At 45.2% G+C, this 25,682-nt stretch overlaps 1 protein-coding gene across 2 annotated transcripts; it reads right to left on the bottom strand.

Moving 5' to 3' along the window:
* Window positions 1-15,704: 15,704 nt before the first annotated feature.
* Window positions 15,705-25,292, bottom strand: Ccng2 (cyclin G2). 2 transcript variants are annotated; one of them, XM_028881946.2, is made up of 8 exons: window positions 25,050-25,292; window positions 24,093-24,230; window positions 23,391-23,528; window positions 21,785-22,035; window positions 21,545-21,623; window positions 21,355-21,453; window positions 19,258-19,463; window positions 15,705-17,295 (listed from the first exon to the last, which is right to left on the bottom strand). In XM_028881946.2, the coding sequence occupies exons 2-8, from the start codon at window positions 24,228-24,230 to the stop codon at window positions 17,172-17,174; spliced, it is 1,035 nt and encodes a 344-aa protein (XP_028737779.1). In that variant the 5' UTR covers window positions 25,050-25,292; the 3' UTR covers window positions 15,705-17,171. The 2 variants fall into 2 exon arrangements, with proteins under 2 accessions (XP_028737779.1, XP_037065079.1); XM_037209184.1 differs by lacking the exon at window positions 25,050-25,292 and adding an exon at window positions 24,716-24,871.
* Window positions 25,293-25,682: the final 390 nt, after the last annotated feature.

The following is a 25,682-nucleotide window of genomic DNA, read 5'->3' as shown; positions in this document are numbered from 1 at the left end:
TTTATTGAGAGACTCCGCCTAAAAAAATAAGGTGGCCAGTGATACAGAAAAACACCCAACATCAGCCTGTGGCCTCCACACATGTAGGCACACGTGAGCACCCACAAACACATGCACATGTTTGTTGTTGTTTTCAATCTTATCTTTTACTCTTTGGCTGACTCTTTTGAGGGCCCACCACCCAACTCCCAAATAAATCATACATGGAGGCTTATTATTAATTATAAATGCCCAGCCTCAGCTTGGCTTGTTTCTTTTCTTTTCTTTCTTTCTCTTTTTCTTCTTTTTGTTTTGTTTTGTTTGTTTTTCATTTTTTTTCCCCTTTGAGACAGGGTTGCTTTGTGTAGCTTTTTGCCTTTCCTGGATCTCACTCTGTAGACCAGACTGGCCTCAAACTCACAGAGATCCGCCTGACTGTGTCTCCCGAGTGCTGGGATTAAAGGCGTCCGCCACCACTGCCCAGCTAGACAGGATAATTTTGGTGGTGCATGTCTTGAAAAAAAAAAAAATTATCCTGTCTATCTTTTGCCTCTGGGCTTTTACCTTCTCTGTTTTAATATGTCTTTTCTTTCCTTCTTACTCCGTGTCTAGCTGTGATCTTTTCTTGCTTCCCAATCGTTCTTTTTCTGCTCTATTTATTCTCTCTGCCTGCCAGTCCAGCCCATCCTCTCTCCTGCCTTGCTATTGGCTGTTCAGCTCTTTATTAGACCATCAGATGTTTTAGATAGGCAAAGTAACACAGCTTCATAGAGTTAAGCAAATGCAACATAAAAGAAAACAACAGGGGGCTGGAGAGATGGCTCAGCGGTTAAGAACACTGGCTCCTTTTCCAGAGGACCTGGGTTCAATTCCCGGCACCCACATGGCAGCTCACAACTGTCCGTAACTCCAGTTCCAGGGGATCTGACACAATACACAGACGTATATATGCAGCAAAACATCTATACACTAAAAATAAAATGTTAGAAAAACAAGGCAACACATCTTTGCATTATTAAAGCAAATGTTCCACAGCATAAACATGTAACACATCTTAAAATAGTATTCCACAACACATATTAACACATACATACATACCAAAACAAAAATGTTTTTAAGAAAAAAGAGAGGGAGGATTTATTCCTTTAAAATGACCTACAATTGGAAGGCGAGTTTGAAGCAGATTACTTCCGGCTCCAAAACCCAGACGCCTGTCACCATGAGTCTGCCCCACCCCCAGGCCCAGCACACAGCAATTGCTGCTGGAGCTGTGTTTCCCATTTTCTCTTTGGAATGAGACAACCCAAGGCAGCTTTGAAGTCCCGCAGAGTATCCGGTGAACAGCATGTGTTAGCCACAGTCCTCTGCTGTCAGCTCCACAGTCTCTCAGCGGCCCTAGAACCCACCCTTGATCCTCTCAGCGGGACAGCTGCAGGCCCAGGAGCTCCCGAGGAGAGGGCAGGACCCACTAAGGGGGTTGGTTGGTTCTTGTGGTTGGTTCACGTTCCTAACAGTCACTTACCTTTCTGCCTTCATCCAGAATGCTCTTCATGGGCTCCATGTTCTAAAATACTGATTTGACCATCCTCCACTTTCCCTTAAAACACTTTATCCCCAGATATCAAGGCATTTATTTATTTAATTATTTAATTAAATTTTTTTTTTTTTTTTGTTTTTTGTTTTTTGTTTTTTGTTTTTCGAGACAGTGTTTCTCTGTGTAGCTTTGGAGCCTGTCCTGGAACTCACTCTGTAGCCCAGGCTGGCCTCGAACTCACAGAGATCCACCTGCCTCTGCCTCCCGAGTGCTGGGATTAAAGGCGTCCACCACCACCACCCGGCCTCAAGGCATTTATTAACATTGTTACTACATTAATGAGTGTTAACAAGGTTTTGCTATTTCATTTTATGGACAGTAACAAGATATTACCCAGCAAAGTGCTCGACTTATGTCAAGATGGTCCAATCCCCAGTGCTCCTGAATCCAGGTGAAATCAATTCATCTCCCAAAGACAACCTTGTTTCCTTGTCCATAGGGCCACAGCCATCCTTATCTACAAGGTAATCTACTAGTCTTTTAATGCCACCTACCGAGTAAGAAACCAACAATTCGGGCTGGAGAGATGGCTCAGAGGTTAAGAGCACTGACTGCTCTTCCAGAGGTCATGAGTTCAATTCCCAGCAACCACATGGTGGCTCACAACCATCTGTAATGAGATCTGGCGCCCTCTTCTGTATACATAATAAATAAATAAATCTTAAAAAAAAAAAAAAGAAAGAAAGAAAAGAAAAGAAACCAACAATTCCAACCCTATAACTCATGGGGCCCAAAGAGGCCAAGTTGAAATCTCCGTTCTATGTCTCTTCCCGGCAGGATGCTTGGTTAGATGGCTTTATGTCTCTGAGTCTTGGTTCTCCGTAAGATGACAGATGTTCGGGCCCCCTGCCTGGTGTAGCTTCCTTTTCTGTCTCCTATAGCAAACATGACTTGTCTCTGGACATCACATGCCCAGTAGGAATACCTGTCTGTCCAGGCTCTCCGGGCTGTGGCTGTGTCTCCTACCCAACAGGTTAATGAATCAGAGCCTGAGGTTTCTGGAGAGCTTGGCTCCCCTTGTTAGTGTCCACCACCTCCTTTCTCCTTCCAGCTGGCTCCCACTTGCTCCCCCACCCCCTCCAGACATGAATTCCTCTTATATCCCCACTACATTATTTCTCAGAAGTACAGAGCTAGTTGAAATGGGAGGCTGCCTTTCCTTCCTTCTTTCCTTTGTTCCTTCCTTCAAATGCATTCCAAGACTCATGACCCCCCTCAGCACCTCTAGAGGAGCCTGCCCTATCCAATATGTAAGCCTGACGTTTGGTTTGTTCATGCTTTCAGAGTCTCTCTGTGTTTTCTGTGTGACTCGCCATCTGAATATGGTCCAGGCCCAAGTTCCTCATCACTCTCTTCTCTTCGTCCTAGAGATGTTCTGGACCATCTCCACAAGAAGGGTCAGGATGACTAGTCTCTCTTCAGATCCACGCTGCTCACCTGCTGCATTCCAGCTAGGCAGCTGATGATAACCCATGCTGTGCTCTCTAACTTCTAGCGTGTGTGTGTGTATGTGTGTGTGTGTGTGTGTGTGTGTGTGTGTGTGTGTGTAAATGAAGTCACTGTATTTGGTCCCCTGGCTCCCCCTGATGCAAGCTATGTCCTTTCACGTTATCTTCCGTACACAGCTCTTCTGTTTGGGTCCCAGCAACCTCATCCTTCTTTCAAGTCCTTGGGCCTAGTCTGATTATGGGATGGCTGCTTCTAGCCCTGGCTTAACTGTACTATCCCTTGAGACTCCCTACATGCCCTCTGACCTCTGGAAATAGGATAATTCAGAGGCCTTGAGGGCCATCTGAGTATACCATATTTATGGAAATGCTGATATGGATGAGATGATCCAGACAGTCCATTTGTGTTTCTAAATAATGCTCTGCAGATTTCTCAGGATCCAGAGCACATTCCCACACCATACTCTCCTCAACCATGTTTTTAAACTTGCCTATTCTGAGTCATTTCCCCATGATTGTATCTAGTTCTGACAATGACTGAGTGATATTGTGGATGCTGATGTTTTCATGGAAGAAGGCTGGCACATTGATAGTTCCCATAAATAAGTGGTGTCATCTTCCTGGATGACACCATTGGTCCTAATAGTCTAATATTCTGCTACTGTCTCCACAGACTATATTAATCAGAGAAGACTTGCCTGAGAAATACAACCTCAACTTCATTATTCTACTGAAGAAAAAACAAAAAAGATTACAGGATATTGATAGTTAAAAATTACTACCAACCAGGACACATAAATCTTAACTTTGCCTAAGGATTTTAAGTGTTGTACCCAGAGTCCCCCAAAGACCACCAAGAGACTGAATCCCATGCAAAAGCAAAGAGTCTTTGTATTATGAGTTAACCCGGGACTCTTCATCTGTCTGACGTAGTAGCAGAGCAGGAGAGACCCCAGTAGCAATGGGGCAGGGTTTTTAAAGCAAGGGGGGCTTGGGGGTCTACAGACTACACAGGAACAGACTCAGGATTGGTTTATGCAAGTGGCAATCATGTTAATAATTTTTAATTGGCTAGGGTTAGTTGGGGGTTACAGTTACCATTTTTGGGCAGGCCTGGACAAGTCCCAGGCTTTGTCCTTGAGCTGCCATGGAGGATGGCTGGCCTAGCACATACTGACTGTGGGGGTTGACTCAGTGGCCCAGGTTTGCATGCTGACCCATGCACGCAGCTCTAAGTTGGTGAGGAGTCCCAGACAGTAAACAACTGGCTGAACCTTGAGCAGTCAGAGTACGTGCAGAAAGGGAGCTACTGCAAGGACTGTGTCTTTTGTTCACGGCCCTCCCAGAAACTGCTTGCTCAAGTCTCAGGACACCGAAATTGAGGCCCGATCTGTGAGAGAAGACAGAGCAGCCTGTTATGGCGTCTGCTTGGTGCTTTCATTAAGTAAATGAAAAAACTTATTGCTCATATGGGAAAACACAGGTTTATGGAAGGCCCCAAGAGAATACAAATGGTCTGGTGCCACCCTCAGATCCCCTCTGCTGATAGCTGCCTCCTGAGACGGTGACTCTAACCAGAGCTTGAAAACCACGGAGCTACCCAAACAGTGGTTATGCGTACCAGGCACACTTTGTGGCACGTTCACGTCCGTGTTGCGTCTTTACTATCTTCGTAACAGTTTCCGAATGTGTTTGTGCAAAATGTGCTCCCTCCTCTGTACCAGTGCCTGCCGTTCCATTTTCCCACCAGTTATCAATCATGTATCAGCTCTCCTCCTCCAAAGTGAAAATTAACAAGACAGACTTAACGACACCGCAGACTGGATATAATCTTTAGAAGATTACAGCTGGGAATAATGACAGTCCTCTAGTCCGGCATTTAAGAAACCTTTTCCCAGAAGGCAAGCGCCTCAGGTGCTTTAGAAGGTTTTATTCTCTGAGTTTTGAAATGGGAACGGCAAGGCTACAACAGGCCTCGGGTAGTCATTATCCCAAGCCTTTATTTTATACAGAATAAAATGAACTCCACCACAGTGAAGTGATTTTCTTGGGTAAAACAGACCTGGGACTAGATTGCAAGACTCTTCCTGTACCCTGCAAGGACTGATTCCAACAGCTGCTCCCCCCTGGATCGGCCTGTCTCTCTGGCTCCCATAGCTAATTCTGCCCTACCATGTTCTAGTTACCACCAAGTGCCTTCTCTTTCATCCCATCATCCACAGCTTCGTTCTCTTCCCCTTCAGAGAGTTTTTTTTGTTGTTGTTTTTTTTACATTTTTATCAGTCTGAATTGTTTCCCCATTTGTGTGGTTTTCAATTAGCAAAAGAAGAAAACTGGTATTCGTGTCTTTGGTTGCCCATGCTCAGTACTTCAAAAAAATGATTTACATAGAGATTTTGAATGGCTTTTAAAAAAAACCTCAATTCTGTAAATACACCATAGAAGGAGTCATTGTCCAAAATGCTCCGGACTCACAAGTGCTTTGGCCTTGGGTTCTTTTTGTTTATGGTTGGGTGGGGTGGGGTGGGGGGTGGGGGTGGGGCTCTTTAATATTAGCCTGTGCATGATCAGATACCTTGAAGATGGGCTCCAAGTCCAAACATGAGCTTTGTTTAACCTCCATGTACAGCTTATATATATAGCCTGAGGGTGACTTTTATATGAAATTGTTAATGTATATATATTCATTGTATGAAGTGTTCCACGTGTACGATCATGTTGGCCCTTCAAGTTTTTAGACTGTGGAGGGTTCAGGCTTCAGACCTTCTGAAGAGGGATGTTGCATGGGCAGAAGCGCCTCTGGAAAACAGTGCTGATGAATTCCGCAGACTGAGTGCTGAAGCATGCCCAGGGTGGCCAAGTGGGCTTGGGGATGATGGCACAGAGGCCCTCAGGACTTTAAGAAAACATCTAAAGTTTCGGGGCCTTCTCTAGTTTCTTCAAACTGATAAAAATAGCAAGCCCCTGTTGAGCAGAAAGGTATGGCCTTGAATGTAGCAGGCTATTTGTTCTTGGAGCACAGGCAGACCGTCTCATTCACTAGCGTCAGCAAATCTGGAGTCCTGTGTACTAGAACAGCGGAAATGAATGACCAGGTTGAACTTCCCTCACAGCCATCTTCTCAAATGCTCTAAGAGTACCAAGAGAAGACGAGCCAGCAGTGAGCTGGCCCTGGGCGGGCCAGTGCCTGGTTCCCTCTGCTGCTCCTGTCTGCCCGGCAGCCTAGTTTGTTTCTGGGGCACAAAGTGCCGGAAACCACACAAAGGAGCCATGTCACTGATGCCCAGACAGGGATTCTGCCCCAAGTCCAGGCAACAGCTGGTAAACCAGCTGTGCCAACGTGCTTGTATAAGCTGCACAGGCAGGAGAGAAGCGCCCTGAATCCCTGTGGCAAGCATGAACCCTGGAGATAACAGCTGGTGGATACTGTGAAGGCATTTGTGCATCCAAACAGATGCATAGTGGGTGAGATTTAGGACAGCGTTTTAAGGATTTCTCCTATAAACATCCTACACTCGAATCTTTTCTATTAAAAAATTATTTAAAAAGTAGCCGGGCGGTGGTAGCGTACGCCTTTAATCTCAGCACTCGGGAGGCAGAGGCAGGAGGATCTCTGTGAGTTCGAGGCCAGCCTGGGCTACCAAGTGAGTTCCAGGAGAGGCACAAAGCTACACAGAGAAACCCTGTCTCGAAAAAACAAAAAAAAAAAAAAAAAAAAAAAAAATTATTTAGAAAGTAGAAGGAGAAAGGAAAGGACCGTGGTCGCTGGTATAACACGGACAGGAGGGCAGATAAAATGCCCTTTTCAATTCTCACCTCTCTCCCTTCCCTGGATGCCCCATCCAGAAACACCACAAACCGTTTCCCTCAAGCAACCAAGACGAGTATCTGCAGCTGGAGCCAGGCCCCAGGCTCAGGCACAGCTGCTCCACGTGTGAGAGCTGCCGGCGTGGTTGGCCTTTGATCTTTCCTGCAGTCAGCCTCCTGCCTCCAAGAGACAAGACAGGACAAGCGCCCAGGCTGGGCCGGCACAGCTGCAGGTGAGCCTTTCTCCAACGCCAAACCGAAAGGCTTTGGCCTGCCCAGGCCCAAGGGCAGCTGCTGGATCCAGCTGCTTGCCTGCTGCACCCCACAAAGGAGTCTGGGTGTTCTGGTGGCTGAGGATGGATGTTGCCCAACACTGGGCAAGCTGGAACCTGGGACTAAACGGGAGGCAGGCACAGACTGCTTTTTGAGCCCAGCCTCTGGGGGACCTGTGTTTCTTCTCTCGCATCCCTTTCAGTGACATCTTCCTCCGGGCCCTTTAGGAATCTACTGAGCTCCTTGGCTCCTCTGAGTCCTCCTCCCCTACCCCAATCAAAACTGTCTGGCAGGAAAGTAAGGAAACTCACTGACTTGCACTATCAAAAAGGGTGTGGATCTCTACTGCTCCCAGGAGAGCAAGCCAAAACCACATTCATTTTAAATGTGTCTTCTCATAGGCCCAAGGTTTTCACTTGCAGAACTGTATCCTAAAGACACGATTGCACAAGCAAGCAGAAATGCACTTAGAAGAATATTTCCTACTATTGTATTAAAGACACGTAAGAAATGACACAGGCACCCAGTAGGAATGGATCAGTCAAATAATGGTCCCACAAGTATAGGAGGAAACATGCCGTGGCCATTAAAAGTAAAGCTGCATAGTGATACTGACCTGATAGATCCAAACAGTGAAATCGGAGTACAGAATACACAGAGTAGGACCCACTCAAGTAAAGACAGAGGATTCCAGTGTCTATACATGATAGATCCAAACAATGAAATCAGAGTACAGAATACACAGAGTAGGACCCACTCAAGTAAAGACAGGATTCCAGTGTCTATACATGATAGATCCAAACAGTGAAATCAGAATATAGAATACACAGAGTAGGACCCACTCAAGTAAAGACAGGATTCCAGTGTCTATACATACGTTCACACAGACTAAAATGAGAACCAGCAAGATGGCCCGGGGATCAATATGATTGCTGTGCAAGCCAGACCACCTGAGTACAATCCCCAGAACCTATGTGGTGGAAGGAGAGAATTGACTCCTGAATGATGTCATCTTATCTCCACAGGCATGCTGTGGCATGTACACACACACACACACACACACACACACACACACACACACACTACACACACTACATACACACACACTACACACACACACACACACACATACACACACACACACCAATTTCAGTGAAGATAAGCACTCCAGTTGACAGCAGTATCTCTGAGAAGTGGCATTTTAGGCATTATCTTTTTTTCCTAAGTGTTTACATTTTTACAAAGCAGATATATTATCAGAACCATGTATGACATTAGGTAAATTCAATTTCCCTCCCTCCACTCTACCCCTTACATTTCCTGGGAATTTCAAAGCCTACTAACTTTGTTTAAAGACATCTTATTGTCCTGCATCCCTGTGATCTTATCCATGGTAAATCCTGTAAGATGTCCCTTACAAACCACCCTTCCATCTCTTCTCATGTAGTGTCTTCAAGATGGGAGACAATAGCCTCAAAGGCCACCCAAATCGTACACGTGACTATTTTGTAACGACAGTGAACTGAAACTTTCCCTTGAGAAACCCACACCTACACACGGATGTCTTAACACTTTCCTTAGCATCTCCTATTCTTTTTCCCCCCCACATTCTTTTTTTTTAAATATTTATTTATTATGTGTACAGTCTTCTGTCTGCATGTATTCCTGCAGGCCAGAAGAGGGCACCTGATCTCATTACAGGTAGTTGTGAGCCACCATGTGGTTGCTGGGAATTAAACTGAGAACCTCTGGAAGAACAGTCAGTGCTCTTAACTGCTGAGCCATCTCTCCAGCCCCTCCTCCCACAATCCTTTTGCCAGATTTATTTTATGAGTGTGTTTTGCCTGTGTGTATGTGCAACACACGTGTGCAATGCCCACGGAAGTTAGAAGGGAGCATTGCGTCCCCTGGAACTAGAGTTATGCATGGTTGTGAGCCACCATGTGGTGCTGGGAACTGAATCTAGTTTTCTTTTTTTTTTTTTTTTTTTTTTTTTTTTTGACAGATTCATATGAAAACTCCATTATATATATTAACAATGTCCAGTCCAGTAACATCTGATAAACTCAGACCAAAAAATTTTCATTACTTATCTTATTTAAAACAAGTAGTTCCTTTTTAAAAATAGATTCCATAATCTCCCTTTTTATCTTATCATATCCATATTCTTTTTTTTCTTTTCATAATAGATTCAGTAGTCTACCTTTTGTCATTTTTATATCTTCCCCTTTTTCTTCAGTGTAGATTCAATGATCTACCTATTTATCCTATTATTTCTTTATCTTTTTTTTCTCAGAGTAGATTCGATGATCTATCTCATATCTATATTCTCTTTTTCTTTTTGCTTTCTAGGGTGAAGATATCTTTAGGGAATCTTGAAAAGAAAATTTTTGGGTTAATTGTCAAGTCCTGTATCATTTGTCCATTCTCTGCATAAAAGGAAAGTTCAGGGCTTGTTTCAAGTCCTTGTTCGAGTAGTCTGTCAGGCTGTATCATCTCAACTAGTCCTCTCGAAATTGTCCTGACCAGTTTGTAGTCCAAAGTCGATTCTTCCATGGTGTTAATCGGCTTAATGGCTTTATCATAGTCCATGTGGAATCATCGTTGTAGGATCCTGTCATCTTTTTGAAGATTTCAAAGTCACTGTTAGGCATGGTCATGGTTTCCTGCAGACTTTTTTTTTTTTTTTTTTTTTTTTGCCTCCTCTGTGGTTTGGAGCAATCATAGTCTGATAAATGTCTGTCTCTCGGAACCATGAACATTCTTCCCTAGAACAGAAAATCTTCACAATAATTTCTCCCCACCATTTGTCTTGCCAAACTTTTCCAAACTGACCTTTGCCGATGCTTTCTTGTAACACGATGGTCCTGGCAATTCTTCTCTGAACCAGCAGCAGTAAACCCTTTGTTCCAGGTAGCAGCATCGCAGTCACCAACACGATGAGAAGGAGCTGGCAACGTGGAGCAGTAGCCACTGCTTCCATGGTTCCACCGCTGTTTGTGGCTCAGTCCGGGCCAAAGCTTCTCCCAAGCCTCCTAGGCCGGCTCAAACTCGGGATCCTACTGCCTCTGTCTCCTTCAGCACATCTTACCGGTGCGCGCCACCACAACCGGCTGAGTGTAGCTTGGGCCTGAGCTCGGGCTCACAAGGCCACAGGCAAACAGCTTTTTCATGAATTCGTAACACGAACGTTGGGCGCCAGATGTAGTAGGAATCTTAAAAGTTCTTATTAATAAAATCAAACCCGAGGCAAGTTATCGGGGTCCATGCTGGTAGATCAGAGAGACAAACAAGCCACAGCTATCTCACCTTGCCAGTTGCTCAGCTGGTCCTGTTTCCTCAGACTAGAAGCTTCTGTGTCCTCATCCCAATGGCTCTCAGCTGAACTGCTGCTAGAAGCTTAACCAGCCACATGCTTAACCAGCCCAAAATGCCCCTGAATCTAGTTTTCTTAACCAATGAGCCTTCTCTCCAGGTCCGTCTCTTGTTCTTAGCAGCCTCCACCAACTCCCAACACCCATGCTTAATATTTATGTTTAAAATGTCTTTCAAAACTCTGCAGCTCTTCTCTGAGAAGCCCACATCATGCCCTGGGTTATGTCTTATTTTTCTTCTGAGTGTCTTCTTTCTCGTGCTAAAGTCTACATTAAAATACCTTTATTAAACTCCCACTCGGCTTCGTATTGCCAACTTATGCTACAAATCCCAGTTTTGCTTGAGCCAAATCCCTAACAGATTAGGGGAACTCCTGGGGATGCTGCAGGACTGCCTCTTTCCCTGTCCCCCTGGACAGTAGCCACTATAATTAGCCTTGCTATACATAGGAGAAACTGAGGCACCACCACTTTACCTAACACAATGCTTAATCACCCTTCACTCTAGATGCTAGAGTCGGGCACCAGCTGGTGAAATACCTTTGATGTAGTGTGGGGAGGTATCCAGAGCAGTGGCCTGGGACCTCCCACGTGTCCTCTTGAAACCCTGGCTTTGGAGAAGCTGAATTGTCCTAACACGCAGAAAAGTCTACCTTTGCAAATTCTGAATCACTGTAACCAAAAAACGGCAAAGACATGACCAGGCACAATTATCAACACAGGAAAATATTTTTCCCCGGTATTATGCTAGGCATATGGAAGGAGAAAAATGAAACAGAATATATCATTTCTTTTTACAAAAAAAAAAAAAAATTCCCTATTGAGGCAAAAGAATAAACCACATACCTGTGAAATAATTACTGGACATGCTACAGAGGTAATTGCTATGTGGATAATAGCAATATAGGTAAGGAGTAAGCAAGCCCTTAACAAGACCGTCATCCCACAGAGTTCCAGCAAACCCTAAATGGCTCTAGGCGTTGGAGCAGGAAATAATGATACAGCATCAACTGCAAACACAGAGTAAGAACTGGATGGGTACGTGTCTGGGAAGGCTCTTAGGCCTAAGTACCAAAAGATCCAGTGTCAAATTAAAATTCCTAGCTTCGGGGCTGGGGTTGAGCTCAGTGACAGAGGCAGCGTTCAGCCTGTGCAGAGCTCTGTATTCAACCCCAGCACCAACACAGAAATGCCCTGTTTTTGAGACCTGTCTGCTTCTGCCCTGGACCATTCCACTTCTGTTCTTATCTCGTTCCCGAGTAGGCAACGACACCTTTCTCTAAACCCTAACCACATTTCCTTTCAATGAGTGGAGGCGATTAAAAACAGAAGGGGAAAATAGTGCGCTTTCATGTCACCAGTATTTCTAACAGACTGTTCTTCATATGAGTTTCTGCTACCGAGTCAGTGACTGTGTGAATGGTACCCACTTCGGGCCGGCTGTCCGCACTGAGCTTCAGAGCACAGTGTCTGGCGGGTGGATGGGTCTGAACCATAGCCCTGGCACTTCCTACATCTCTGTCAGTGTCGTACCAAGACCTGTCAAATAGCACTGGACGAGGTGAAAACAAGCCATGTCAGGCATGGGCACACCCTAGGTGGTCGTGGAGTTGCTTGTTACCTGTAATGGAGCAAGGCAACAGCTGGAGAGAGTGTGGGCCAGACACCGTACCAAGTGTTGGGCATTCAGCAAAGACAAGACACCAGCGAGCGGCCTCTCCCTCCAGGGAACAGACAGTGAGGAAGGTGGGCAAGGGGGACGGAAAGCTGCTGAGAGAAGAAAAATACCGTTTTATAAAAACAACACACGGCACTGATGAGGAGCAGAAAGTAGGGAAGTTCTGGAGGAATTTCGTGAAAGGAAGCATCATCAAAGGCCTTTAAAAGTACAGGATTTGTAGCAAGTTGTTCCACTTTACCCTACAATTCCCTCAGGATGGGCATATTGTGGGTTGAGTTTGGTGTCACGCAGCAAGCACTTTGTTTGGTTTTGGCACATGGGAACTGTCCCACATCCATCCAGTGAGGGAACAAACAAGTGAATGAAGAGACTCTTCTTCATTAAGTGGGAGTTGTCAGCTGGAGATGGCATGGTGCTTCACCCAGGTGTGTGTGTGTGTGTGTGCGTGTGTGTGTGTGTGTGTGTGTGTGTGTGTGTGTGTGTGTGTGAAGCCACTGAAGGGGGTCGAAGCGTGATGTGGGAAGGAGCCAAAGAGCTGTAGGCCAAAAAGCTCACCCACCCCCCTGACCACCAGGAGGAGGCCGAGAAGGGCGGAGCCACAGGGGTGGGGCTAAGTCCTGTAAGGAGCTTGAACTGGATGCTAAGAGCCTGAGACTCTTAAGGGTTTCACCAAGGGAAGGAGATAATCAGTGTGTGTGTGTGTGTGTGTGTGTGTGTGTGTCCAAGCATTCTGTATCATGTGAAACACCAATGACATAAATCCATTTCAAGAACAAAAACATTTACATTTGTATAATCATCATTTGGTCATGAATGTGTTGTTTCAGTTATTTCTGTGTAACAAACTACCCCAAAGCCTCGTGGCTTTAAACGATGACTTATTTCTCACGAGTCTGTGGGCAGACTGGGACCAGCTGCGGGGGTTCCTCTGAGATCTGTAGGTGAGGATCCAGGGTCCTCATCCAGAAGCACAGAAGGACATCAAGATGATCTTTCTCAAAACCCTTTCCACATGGTCTCTTGTCTTTCAGGCTCAGTGCAAGCTCCTCTGTGGCAAAGCAGAGGACCAACAGGGAAACACACACACACACACACACACACACACACACACACACACACACAGTTTCTCCCACCGCACTTGAGTAGACAGGCAAGGCAACCACGAGAGGAGCCAGAATTCAAGGGTAACAGAGCCCCGTGTGCTAAGGGAGGTTAGACTCGCCGACTGCCCCTCTGGGATACTCTCTCCCAGTCCGGACTCACTGAGCCCAGACAGGAAGTTGTTGGATATTCCTGGTCCTTACAGGAAAACTGCATTCCAAAGAGACAAGCGGGGCTCCAGGATAAAGGGCTTGGCTAGGATCTACAAGATCTTGGAGTCAATTTTCTCTATAAAAGCTGAAGTGGACTGCCTGTATCAAGTGATAGCTCGTCTGTGTGGCGGGAGAGGTAGGATGTCGGGGAAGCACTGTGCTGCGATCTAGTGTTTCAACGATGCAGTGAGCTGAAGGGAAACAGCCCTTAGACTAAGAGAACGGTTTAAGTTGCCATGAGAAGTACACAGCCAGCATCTCTCCAGTTAACTTGAATGTTAACTCCGGAGGGTTTATGAAAACACAGTACTTAGGAAATGTCACAGCCTGGAACAGGAAGGTGGGAGCAGAGGCAGATGGGTGGAGACCCAGCACCCTGTCACACCACCTTACCAGGTACTACAGAAAAGCACACCCAACTTACCCGACAAACCACAGCATCAAAACCGAAACAGCCCAAAGGGGTGGATCACCAATGAGGTCAAAATGGTAACCTCTCCCCCAAGACTGCGGTAATGTGCGAATGATGCCCGAGTCTCAATCTTACTCATCACTGCCTTGAGAAAAGCACTCAATTGAATGGCACCAAGTGAGTCCCCTAGTGATGCCACAAAAAAAAAAAAAAAGAAGAAAGAAAGAAAGAAAAAAAAAAAGATAAAAGCTCCATCCCATCTTCCACATAGCTGCCAGCCTTCTAGTTTTAAAATGTTTTAGCTTCAGGAAATGACAAGAAAAAAAAAAAAAAAAAACAGCAATAGAGCAATAGGTTCAGCGTACCTGATGAGGAGGGACCTTTTGAACAAATTTTCAAGACAATTTTTCATGGGCCAAAACCAATCAAAACTGGAATAAAAGATATTGGGGTCAGCCTTGTAAGCATCCAGACAGAAGGAGTGGGGGTGGGGGTCATCTGAACCAAACCTGTGGTAGACAAAGAGGAGAGCCAGTAAGGAGATACAAACAATGTAAATGGCATCCTCCAAATGAGGCTAGGGACTCTCCAGAACACAAGGAGAGACAAAGAAATCGGCCAAGTTTTCTTCTTGAATGGGTAGAATTCTGATTCAGTGAGATAGCCATACAAGAAGAACAGGTTTAGGAGTAATCAGAAACTTCCTAGTAGAATGGCCAGAGTGAATAAGAAGTTGGGAGCTCAATAAGAAACTCTAGGCTAAATCTATCAAAAGCTAGACATAGAAGAGATGGAGCCTCGGACAGATTCCCCCAGAGAGACCTAGTAAGAAAAGCAATACAATCCGAGGGACCCAAGAGGGTCACAGGATTGGGAAGACTACAAATGACCTTCACATCACAACAGTCAAAATCTGAAGCAGAATATACTAGTTGTCAAAGCTTTTCAAAAAGGGTCATCCTAGAGCAGATTCCTCACTGGGAAGGTAGGAAGCTGTGGCAGTTTCGGTAAGAACGGCCTCTGTGGACTCATAGATTTGAATGCTTGGTCACCATGGAGTGACCCATTAGGAGGTGTGGCCTTGTTGTAGATGTAGCTTTGTTGGAAGAAGTATGTCACTGGGGTTCGGCTTTGAGGTTTCAGATGCTAAAGCCTGGCCCAATATCACTCTCTTCCTGCTGCCTGCCAATCCAGATGTTGAACTCTTGGCTCCTTCTCCAACACCCCATCTGCCCGCACACCACCATGCTTCCCACCATGAATAGTGGACTAAGCCTCTGAACCTGTAAGCCAGCCCCAATTGAGTGTCTTCCTTTATAAGAGTTGCGTGGTCATGGTGTCTCTTCACAGCGATAGAAACCCTAAGACAGAAGTCATGCCTATTACCTCCAGGGCAGAGTCAGCACATAAAAAATTATATTCCATATACACGGTTTGCTGACCAACTAGAAAACAAGTCTACAAAATACAACTAGAATGGGAAACCGACACAAAAAATTTATTTTTAAGATTTGAGAGGCCAGGTATGGTGATACACACCTTTAACTCCAGCACATGGGAGCAGAGGCAGGCAGATCTCTGTAAGTTCTAGGCCAACCCAGGCTATGTAATGAGTTCCAGGACAGTCAGGGCTAAACAGAGAGACTACCATTTCAGATAAGGGGGGAAAAAAAAGTTGAGCTACCAAAAGCAAGACACTAAGAAACTAGTGGGACTCCATCACCAAACACACCATGCAACATTCCAGAGAATGTACAGTGTACCAGCCTGGCATACTTCATACCATATTATTGCCTTTCACAGTGAAGAAACAGACATTTGGATTAGTGTGCCATCTCTGAAAGTTTAATATAAACCCACCCAGAGATAGGTCAATTTTCAAGTGACAGATGCCCTTTGGGTATTTCCAAAACCAAGGGCCAAACTGATGAGAAACCACACAAGAGGACTTGTCAGCAGTTAAAAGACAACGTGGGGACCCTCAACCTCACTTCAAGCCTTTGTGATGAAACTCACCAAAAATCAATTAAAAACTAAACGTAAGGAGAATTCATTAATGTTTTTATTTTGAATTACAACCTATTCTGACTTAAAAAAAAATCTACTTTGGAAAACACCTCAATGGGTGTTGACTTACTAATAAAAAGTAAGTCATCAATGTCTGGGAATATAGAACACACAATAAATTATATTTATATGCACTGACCAGATTACCACACACACAAGGTAAAAAAATACAGTATTTTATGTACATTTTAAAAGATTTACATTTTCACATAGGTTTATAAAGTTAAAAATTCTCTGTACAAATCTTCTGTGTACAGAGTGTACACATCCTCATCCCTATGGCTGTCTCACCACACAGAATCGCTTTAACTAATACTACAAACACTGGAGTTCCTTCACTTCATATTCAAATCTTGGCACCCATACACAATACATTATGAAATGTGAATTACAAAACAATCAGAAAGTTATCATGCAGATTTTTCAATACAAGAAAGTGAGATGAACTAAATCAGTGCTTATCAATTCCATTTCCTGTTCTGTTCATATTTGTTCCATTTCCGGTTCCATTTTCATACAGGTGCATGCAAAACTAGCAGATTATGGATCTTTTAGATAACAATAAAATAATACTACAGTATGAGAATACTTAGGTATTAAGAATGCAACTAACAGCCCTAGCCTGATGACAATTTCTGCTTTAGCAGAAATCTCAAGACATTTAGAAACTAAAATTCACAGATATGTCAATATAACTCTTAATGTATAGGATCTGTATCAGCCAGTATCATCAGAAAACAAAGTTGGTGTTTGACACTCAAGAGTCCTGTACAGTCTGTTCTGAGAACAGGGGAGAAGGAAATCCCAGACGAACCACGGAAGGCTTATCCACTGTCCCTGCTACGGAAGCGCTTGCACCCTCTCACTGTTAGAGAAAGACACCCGAAGGCTCTACAGTTGAAGACAAGCTACACTACCCATCTCTAAAAATCTTGAAAAGTAACAAAGGTATCAGCACCTTCCTTCCTCCCCACAGGTAAAGTCAACTAGAAAATAAAGTGCCAATGTATAAAGTACTGTTAAGAGGCACTAACCCATTTGATGGCTTAGGATTAAATATGAAAATAGGCCAGATCTGACCTGAATAATAAATAGAAGGTAGGTATTCCAGTCTGTCTAATTCCTGTCTAGATGGGGGATGCACTAGAGAACTACCTACTCCCCCATTTATTGCTTTGAAACAGGCGCACATCCTTTAACTCCTGACACAGACCATGCAAATTCTAAGACGGAAAGCAGAGTGTCTGAGCCACTTTGAAGTCAAAAAAGAAGGTGCACTCTTGGTCACTGGGAGGGGAACTGCTGAGACTCTCCTCTCCACAACTCATGTCTTCACCAGAGTCCTCACTGAAAGGAAAGAGACAAAAAAGGGTGTCATTGCTTGAAACAGATGTCTGTAGGCAAAATACAACAGCCTGATCCGTCTACACACCATACTCAAAAGCTAACCATTATTTACACAGCTGAGTTGAGCTTAATGTCTAGTTTGTTCTCATTAAAAGATAGTTTTTCCTTAACAATTGTTCTCATCTATTTATTTATAGACAGGGTCTTTCTACATAGCCATGGCTGTTCTGGAACTCCAGATGTAGACCAGGCTGGCCTTGAACTCAGAGATCCTCCTGCCCTTGCTTCACAAGTGCTGAGATTAAAGGCATGGGCCATCAGGTTCGGTTAACAATTGCTTGTTTTTCCTAGATAGGGTTTCTCTGTGTGTAACCCTGGCTTGTTCTGGAACTCCCTCCACAGACCAGGCTGGACTCAAACTCACAGAGATCCGCCTGCCTCTGTCTCCCAAGTGCTGGGATTAAAGGTCCATGCCGCTACCACCACCCACCCCAATTACTATCTGCCACCTATCATGCCTGTCTCATTCACTGTAGCAGAAGTAACCACAGAATTCTAAGTATCTTCAATGCAGGGGTGAAACTGTGGTCTGCTGAAAGGTCTTCCCTCTACTAGTTACTCCACCAGGGTTCTCTCAAATGCCAAAGCAAGAACACACACTATGAAACTGGAGTGTCTGGTCCTTACCTGACAGCAGACAGCATCAAATTTAGTAAAGTTCATGTTACAAACAAAGTAAGTGGCGGCACTTGGCCAAACTTGAGTGCATCGGTGGAGTCTTGGTAATGGCGGCTCCTGTACCCACCCTCCTCCTACAGCACCATTAGCACACCAACAGTGAAAAGCCCGCGACTGTTCCAACTGCTTTCATTTTAAAAATGGAACTGTGTCTCAGAGTAAGGAGAAGGAAAAGACAAAAATGTGTTTTTTTGAGGTGGGGGTTTACAAGTTGCCTATTTTAAGAAACTACTGGTTAATTTTCTGGCTTGAAAAAATACTGTGAAGAAAGATGTTCTCTTACAACTTTCCACCGATTTTATTTAGTCTTTTTGAGACAGGGTCCCACATGTAACAATGGTCTTTTTTTTTTTTTTTTTAAGATTTATTTATTTATTATGTATACAGTGTTCTGTTTGTATGTATGTCTGCAGGCTAGAAGAGGGCACCAGATCTCATTACAGATGGTTGTGAGTCACCATGTGGTTGTTGGGAATTAACTCGGAACCTCTGAAAGAGCAGTCAGTGCTCTTAACCTCTGAGCCATCTCTCCAGCCCAACAATGGTCTTGAACTCCATACACTGCTAAGAATGATCTCAAATTTTTGGCCCTCCTGCCTCTAACTCCCAGTGCTGGGACTACAGGCACGTGCCACCAGGCCTGGTTTACACAGTGTTAGGGATCACAATCTACGCTTCCTGCACGCTCCGCAAACACCTTCCAACTGAGCTACATCTCCATTCCCAATTCTTTCTTTTGTTTTTTTTGGTTTGTCTGTTTGTTTGTTTTTTGGTTTTTCGAGACAGGGTTTCTCTATATAATAGTCCTGGCTGTCCTGGAACTTACTCTGTAGACCAGGCTGGCCTTGAATTCACGAGACCCACCTGCCTCTGCCTCCCAAGTGCTAGGATTGAAGGCATGCGCCACCACTGCCCGGCTCTTCTTTTCATTTTTAACTATATTTATTTACTTATTTTAGGGAGGGAGGGAAGGAAGGGGGAGGAGAGTGTGGTGTGTGTGCATGTGCGAGCACACCTGTATCACAGCATGCGTGGAGGTAAGAAAAGTAACTTGTAGTGGTTGGTTCTCCTTCCACACTGTGGGCTCTGGGACTCCAACGCCAGCTTGTCAGCAGGTGGCCTTACCTGCTGAGACATCTTGCTGGCCCTTATTTTTTATGGGCCAGTTATTTTTTATGCTCAGAACCCATCACTCTACTTAGTCTGCGGGAGACACCTGCTCACCTTTCGCTGCCATCCGAACAGCCCCCCTCCGGGATGGTCGGTAGCTCGGGCACGCTGTAGTGACTGTTGTGCAGATTTTGCGCTGTGCGCCTTGAAACAATCCACACCAGCTTCTTCAGGTCAGGTTTGCAGCATTCAGGAGAAGAGTACTCTGCTAGGCATTTAGAAACTAATTCCCTCCAGTAAAAGAATTCCGTGTCGCTGATCTGGGTACAAAGATGAATGAAGCTGTTATAACAATGGTTCTCAGGCTCTGCTGCCCCTTGAAATCACAGGTGCTGGGTATTCTGAGTTAACTGATGAGAATATGACCTGGGTGCTAAGACAAATTATGCCTATTCTAAGAAAACACTGACCTAAAACCAAGCCTGTTTTTTTTAAAACAAAAAAGCATCAAGTACATTGTTTAGTAGTGCCAAAGAAAAGAAATTCAGCATCTTTATTTAAAAAAAAAATCCTTTCTTGAACAAATTAGTTTGGATTGCTTATAATATACATCTATATTATGGCATCAGACACAAACTAAAGTCAGCACTATCAGAGAGGAAATGCCCGGGAAGGGCGGTTCCTCCCCAACTGGAGAAGCCCACGTGACTGATGCACACACGAAGATGCTTTCAGGTATCACCATCACGCTCAAGTTCAGAGAAAGAGCTACGACAGAAAAAGCTCACATCTCCAACAACTATCTCACACTGCACACACGTCCACCACAAACAGAAGGCCTGTGTCATGTTCTGACAGCTTCACCCAGCTCAAGAAGTCCGTTCACTATGGAGCCTAAATCGACGTCCAGCTCACAATCCACCTGCCTCAGTCTTCGGGGTGCTGGGATTACAAGTGTATGCCACTACATCTGACTTAAAAATGAATCTTTCAAAGCATCTTGGCCTCTATCTCCACCAAGTCTGCGTATATCTTTAGCTCTTTGTAACCTGGCAACTACCAGTCCTTCTCACTATCCTACACATACATCCTTAAGTGATCTCGTTCAACTTTCAGACTGGCCTTTTCATCAAAACTCAGAACACTTGGTCATCTTTTAGGGAAAAAAAAAAAAAAAAAGTCGTGTGTGTGTGTGTGTGTGTGTGTGTGTGTGTGTGTGTGTGTGTGTGGACAAATTTGTGGAGACAGAGACAGTTCTCTTGCTGTGGATTATGGATATTGAACAAGTGATCAAACTTTAGTACATTAGATCCAAGTCTTGGTCATCCATGATTCCTTGACTCATCTACATACTTGGCTTCTGAAGAACTGCCTTGGATACACTTAGTCCTGTTTGTGACCACAGCCCAGCCATTCCATCTTAAAATGATGTGCGTCGTGTCCCGTGTCGTGTCGTCCCGTCCCCCCCCCCCCCCCCAGGACTGAACCAGGGCCTTGTGCTACCACTGAGCTAAATCCCCAACCCCAATAGCCTACCCATTTCTTAGCCATAAGCCTTTGCTATACAAACCTTCATTCTTGCAGATGATGAATTTTCAGCCAGACTCCTAATCACAGCACCTCCCAAGGATTGCCCATGCCTTTGCTAAGAACCCCAAAGTACTTCTCATATTCACTATTATCTAACACTAAGTCACATTGACAATAAACATCATTTCATGTTAAAATTTGCATTTCTTTAACCAGACTATTAGTTTAAATAAGAAAAAGCACTGTGCTTTTGTTTTTTTTTTTTTTGCCATGACTGCAAAAACTTACAGGCATGGTCCAGCTAAGGGACTTTAAAAAACTGCTGATAATTTTGGTAGTGCTACTGAGGTGTCTCAACCCTCCACATACAGACGTGAGGGGACATCATCTATCACCTTAGGGTATTCAGTGTACTTTACAGTACACAGTTGAGGGCAGGCACTGGGAGTGTGCACAGCTACCCTGCCATAGCAAACAAGTCCCCAGAAGGAACACCTGCATTCAGAAAAAAAGCTGGGTTAAGTCAGAGTTTCTTCTGGCTTAATACTGTCTGGGTCAAAGCGAACTTTGAGAATTAGAACAGCTGACATACAAGAAAAATGAACACACGCTGAGAATTTCACAAAGTGTTACATAAAATATTTAAGACACCACAAGAAAACAAAGCCCAAAGATACTTACCTTCAAATGTTTTTTAACAAGCAGAAGAATTTCCAGCAATTCAACGGATTTTACCGTTTCTATTTCCAAATTGAGAAGGCACAGAGCTAATACAGATGGCTACAAAAAATAAACAAACAAAAACACACACATTAGGGAAAAAAACCACAACGGAAACCATGAGACGTAAATAAGGAAGAAACAGACTCACTTTTGCTTTTGAAAAGACAAGCCGGCAGTTGCAAGCTTTCAGCTGAGCTTCTAGTTTGTCGAGGTTCAGTATTTCCTTCCTGTGCAAAGCAAGGGAAAAAGAGTTATCAAACCTTCGGAGACGTTACATGGGTTTTAAGGACTCAAGTGCACGCTGCACGTTCCGAGGGAGTAAGATTTATGGACAATCTAATTCCCTACTCTATGTTGAGGCGATGTTCAAGGCACGAGTCCCACTCACCTTTCTGAAGTATGACAAAATACAATTGCGTGGTATAAGTGCAAAAAGTTTAAGGCAGTAGTAGCTTCCAACTCATAGTGCAATTTCTCTGAGATTATCTTCTCCATCCGTTTAATGTCAGAGGCCGTGCATTTACACTGACTGATCCGGATCACATCGTGAGTGGGTGGAATGTCGCCTTCCTCTTCCACCATCCTGGCTGCCAGCAAAAAACAACAGACTCCAATGCAAGACAAATGTTTCGGTTTCACCTGAAAACACAGCAAAAGGAATCCCAACAATCACCACTTCGATGTAGCCAGACAGACGCTGAACAAACTTCACGCTGCTTCTCTTAGATGCACTGGCCTTTACCTGCAATTATTTTTACATTTTAGACCATTGTCACCTCTCTTTAAAAAGAAAAAAATGGCTATTTGAGCATTTATTAAATTTAAATGCACGTCAAATAATCCCAAAGCTGGTTCAAAAGCTTGCTTTCTTGCACTTCATATTTCAGAGGTAATAGAATAGTACATCTTCCCTCAAAACAATCCTTTGAACACACCCATGAACATACGTACACCACACAGCATTCGACTGCTTTGGATAAAGGAAAACTATTCTACATCTGCTCTTTTTTATTCAAAACTCTACCGTTACATAATGTAATCTTGCCCAGGAAAAGCACCCCATTAACTGTGCCGTGTAGAGGACTTAGGTGGAGCTGCCGTGAACAGATGGGTGCCCTTTTCTTCTCTGCGCCCTCGAAGGTGACCCAGCAGCTGACAGCGATCCTATTGGCCACAGAATTTGCCTTTTAACAGTTGCTGCTGACTATTAATAAGACCGTGGCTCCCTCCTTTGAAAGGCCTTACAGAAAAGGCAGCAGGTCAACTTTAATATACTGTTACACTCCATTTGTCAGGTTTCATATTAAAAAACATGTAGGCTCCAAGAAAAACATGATGAAAAATGAAAATATTACCCCCCAAGCAGTATTTTACTTTTTTAAAAAAATAAAAAGTCTAGCTTCTTTTATGTCAGATTGGGCAGTTTTATAAATCAGCCTGCAACAGATATCATCATGGCATTTTTTAACAAGGTGAATTTTAATCAATTCTCACCTTCTCTCCCCCTCCCGCCCCCACCCCCAGCCTCCTATAAACACTAAGTACTTAAAACATGCTGGTCTTCCTTTTATAAGGTCTTTCAAGAGAACACATTTAAGAGGTACAACAAAACCTTACTTAAGATCTAGAAATACAATTTTGCAGTCTCTTTGGCAAGAATGAATTCTTATTACTTTAAGTTTATGGATAGGATGCTTTATTACATCCATTTGACAAATATTATTGAGCCCTGTACGTTAGACACTATTGGGCACTGAATATTGAAAAATTGGAGATTTGTCAGATGTGGTAGCACACATCTTTAATTCCAGCACTCAGGAGGGGGAGGCGGAGGCGGAGGCAACCAGGTCTCTGAGTTAGAGGTCAACATAGTCTACAGACCTAGTTCCAGAACAGCCAGAGCTATACTGAGAAACCCTGCCTCAAACAAACAAAAATAAAAATAAAGATACCAAAGGAAAAAAAATGTAGATTTAATAAAAATGATTAAATACCTTCATAAGAGCCAAGAACCTATCCAAAATATTGACAGCCAGAACAAAAGTTTCAGTGCAAGATCCAAAAAAGTTAGTTAAACTTCTTAAATCTTCTACTTTGGCATTTCTCAGTCTTGAACATAAAGTGTTATCATTCTGAAATAAAAAAACCAGGAATCCAAGTTTATTTTCTTAGAATTGAATACATAGGTCCAGAAACTATACTTTCCCGTTTAGTTTTCAACATGTTATGAGTATGAGCTACTTAATACTACCTATATATTTTCAGATACAAGACATAAATCACTGCTTTTAAAAGTTATCGAACACAGAAGAGCTTCACAGTTCAATGTAAGGTGACGTCTTTTTTGCCTAGTTCCAGGCACTTCCGGTACAATTCAATTCCCCTAGAACAGATAGTGTTGGAAAAATTATGTAGTTTTGTATAATTATTATGTATGGTGCTTCTGTTTTCTAGGATTATTTGAGATCCTATCATAAATATTCCCTAGGAAGCCCCCAACTGTCTGAAAAAAACACCTCTACACTACACTTAGTCTAACTTCCACTTAGAACAAAAGCAGACAGCCTTGTGCGGTTTCAGGTTTTTCTTAGTACAGGAAGGCCATTTTTGGATTTAACTTTGCAGCCTTCAGTACTGACTTAACTGGGGAAAACAAAAGTTCCCTTCTCCAAATTCCTACCAATTCTCAAATTTACCTCTGGGGTGTCCTCCATCAAGCTCAGCCCTTTTTCTCGAGGTTGAAATCTCTGTTCTTGCTCCAGGTAGAAGTTCAACAATCCGAGAAGCTGAACCCCCTCGCCACCTGCCAAGTGCTCGGCCCCCAAATCCTTCATCTGCAGCAAACACACCGTACCGTGGCCGGTTAAGAATGTAACCCTCCAGCTTGGGACGCCCCCAGCTCACACAAACCAGACCCGGGGGGGGGGGGGGGCGGTCACGTCTGCGAGCCCCAGGGGAATCCTCCCCAAAAGCCAAGGAGGCGTGGCATGGGACAAGGACCTCGGTCACCTCCGCTGCCCAGGGCTGGGTCAGACCAGCCCTCTGGCTGGCAGTGTCGGGCAAACAGGAAAACTGTCTACGGAGCGTAATGCCCCCAACTGTCCGCATCACCTGGACAGCACAGGAGGGACTTCTGCTTAGAGGAATGCGGGGGGACGGGAAAACTGAGGCCAGCGATTCTGGGGCGGGGCGTTGCACAATGGGAGAGAAGGGAGGGGGAGTCTCGAGACTGAACAAAGAACTGGAAGGAGGCGGCTTCGGAGGCCCGCCCCGCTCCGGGAGCCCCGCCCCAGGGACCCCCCTCTCTCGCGGAGCCCACCTCCAAGCTGCCCCCTCGGCTTCTGCAGCTTCGACGAGCCCACCGTCCAAGACAGGGCGGCCCACCTAGCTGTCTGTGGTGGTGGTGGGGGGGCAGGTGGAGTCCAATCCGCCCTCGCCGAGCACGAACACAAAACCTCGGTTCAGCCACGGTGCAGAGCCCCGGGGCTGTCAACCCCCGGGTGGCTACCCACCCCTCTCCAAACATCCCCGCAGCCCTTGTCAGCCCCGGGGGGCTGCAGCTGGGGGCCCCGAGGCAGCTCTCAGGGGGCTCCACCGCCGCGATCCCGACCCGTCACCACCAAAGCCAGAGCCAGCCGGGAGGCCCCACTCACCGTGCGGGCCCCGGCGTCGCGAACCGGCGCGGCGGGGGCGTCCGGGCTCCGTCTCCGAGGTCGGGGGGCAGCCGCTTCAGCGGTGCTCCGGGACCCGCATCCGACCTCCCCGCCACCGCCCGGCCTTCACAGCCCCGGCCGCATCCTGCTCCTCAGCGGGGCGCAGCGCCCGCCCCGCACCTCCGCGTCCTCCCGGCTCCGCCGCAGCCTCCGGAGCCGAGCAAACCCCTTGTTTTTGTTTTCCGTCGGAGACGCCCCCAAGGGGCGGGGCGCGTGGCTCCGCGCGGAGGGATCCTCTCTCGCGCTCCTCAATGGAGCTGGCAAAAGAGTCCCCGCCCCGAGCCTCCGCGCCCAGCCTCTGCTAGCCGCCTCTGTTCCTCTTCGCCTCGCCGAGCCAGGTTCCGGGGTGGGGAGCGGAATCTGGATCTCAGCCTCCTTCCAGGGTGGACTCGCAAAGCGGGCAAAGATGAGCTAGCCGTTCGGAGGGCGGAAGGAGACCGCGCTTCTGGACGCATCACGCCCTTTAAAGGTCCCCCGATTTGTTTTGTTTTCGCTGTTTTGAAAAGTCCGCCCAAAGTAGCCGGCTCTCTGATTGGATACGGGTGGGGCATGCCGAACGCGGAGGACTTGATT

Source organism: Peromyscus leucopus, chromosome 10 (genome assembly GCF_004664715.2).
Source record: "Peromyscus leucopus breed LL Stock chromosome 10, UCI_PerLeu_2.1, whole genome shotgun sequence".
Lineage (NCBI taxonomy): Eukaryota > Metazoa > Chordata > Mammalia > Rodentia > Cricetidae > Peromyscus > Peromyscus leucopus.
The sequence above is the reverse complement of the archived record's forward strand: the minus strand, read 5'-3'. Positions and strand labels throughout refer to the sequence as shown.

Excerpts from the sequence above, each read along its gene's own strand:
- Ccng2 (XM_028881946.2), bottom strand. The coding sequence starts at position 24,230 with ATGAAGGATTTGGGGGCCGAGCACTTGGCAGGTGGCGAGGGGGTTCAG. Across the intron at positions 22,036-23,390 it reads GGTTCTTGGCTCTTATGAAG|GTGAAACCGAAACATTTGTC; the intron begins GTATTTAATCAT and ends CTGTGTTTTCAG. Across the intron at positions 21,454-21,544 it reads TTGTCTTTTCAAAAGCAAAA|CCATCTGTATTAGCTCTGTG; the intron begins GTGAGTCTGTTT and ends TATTTTTTGTAG.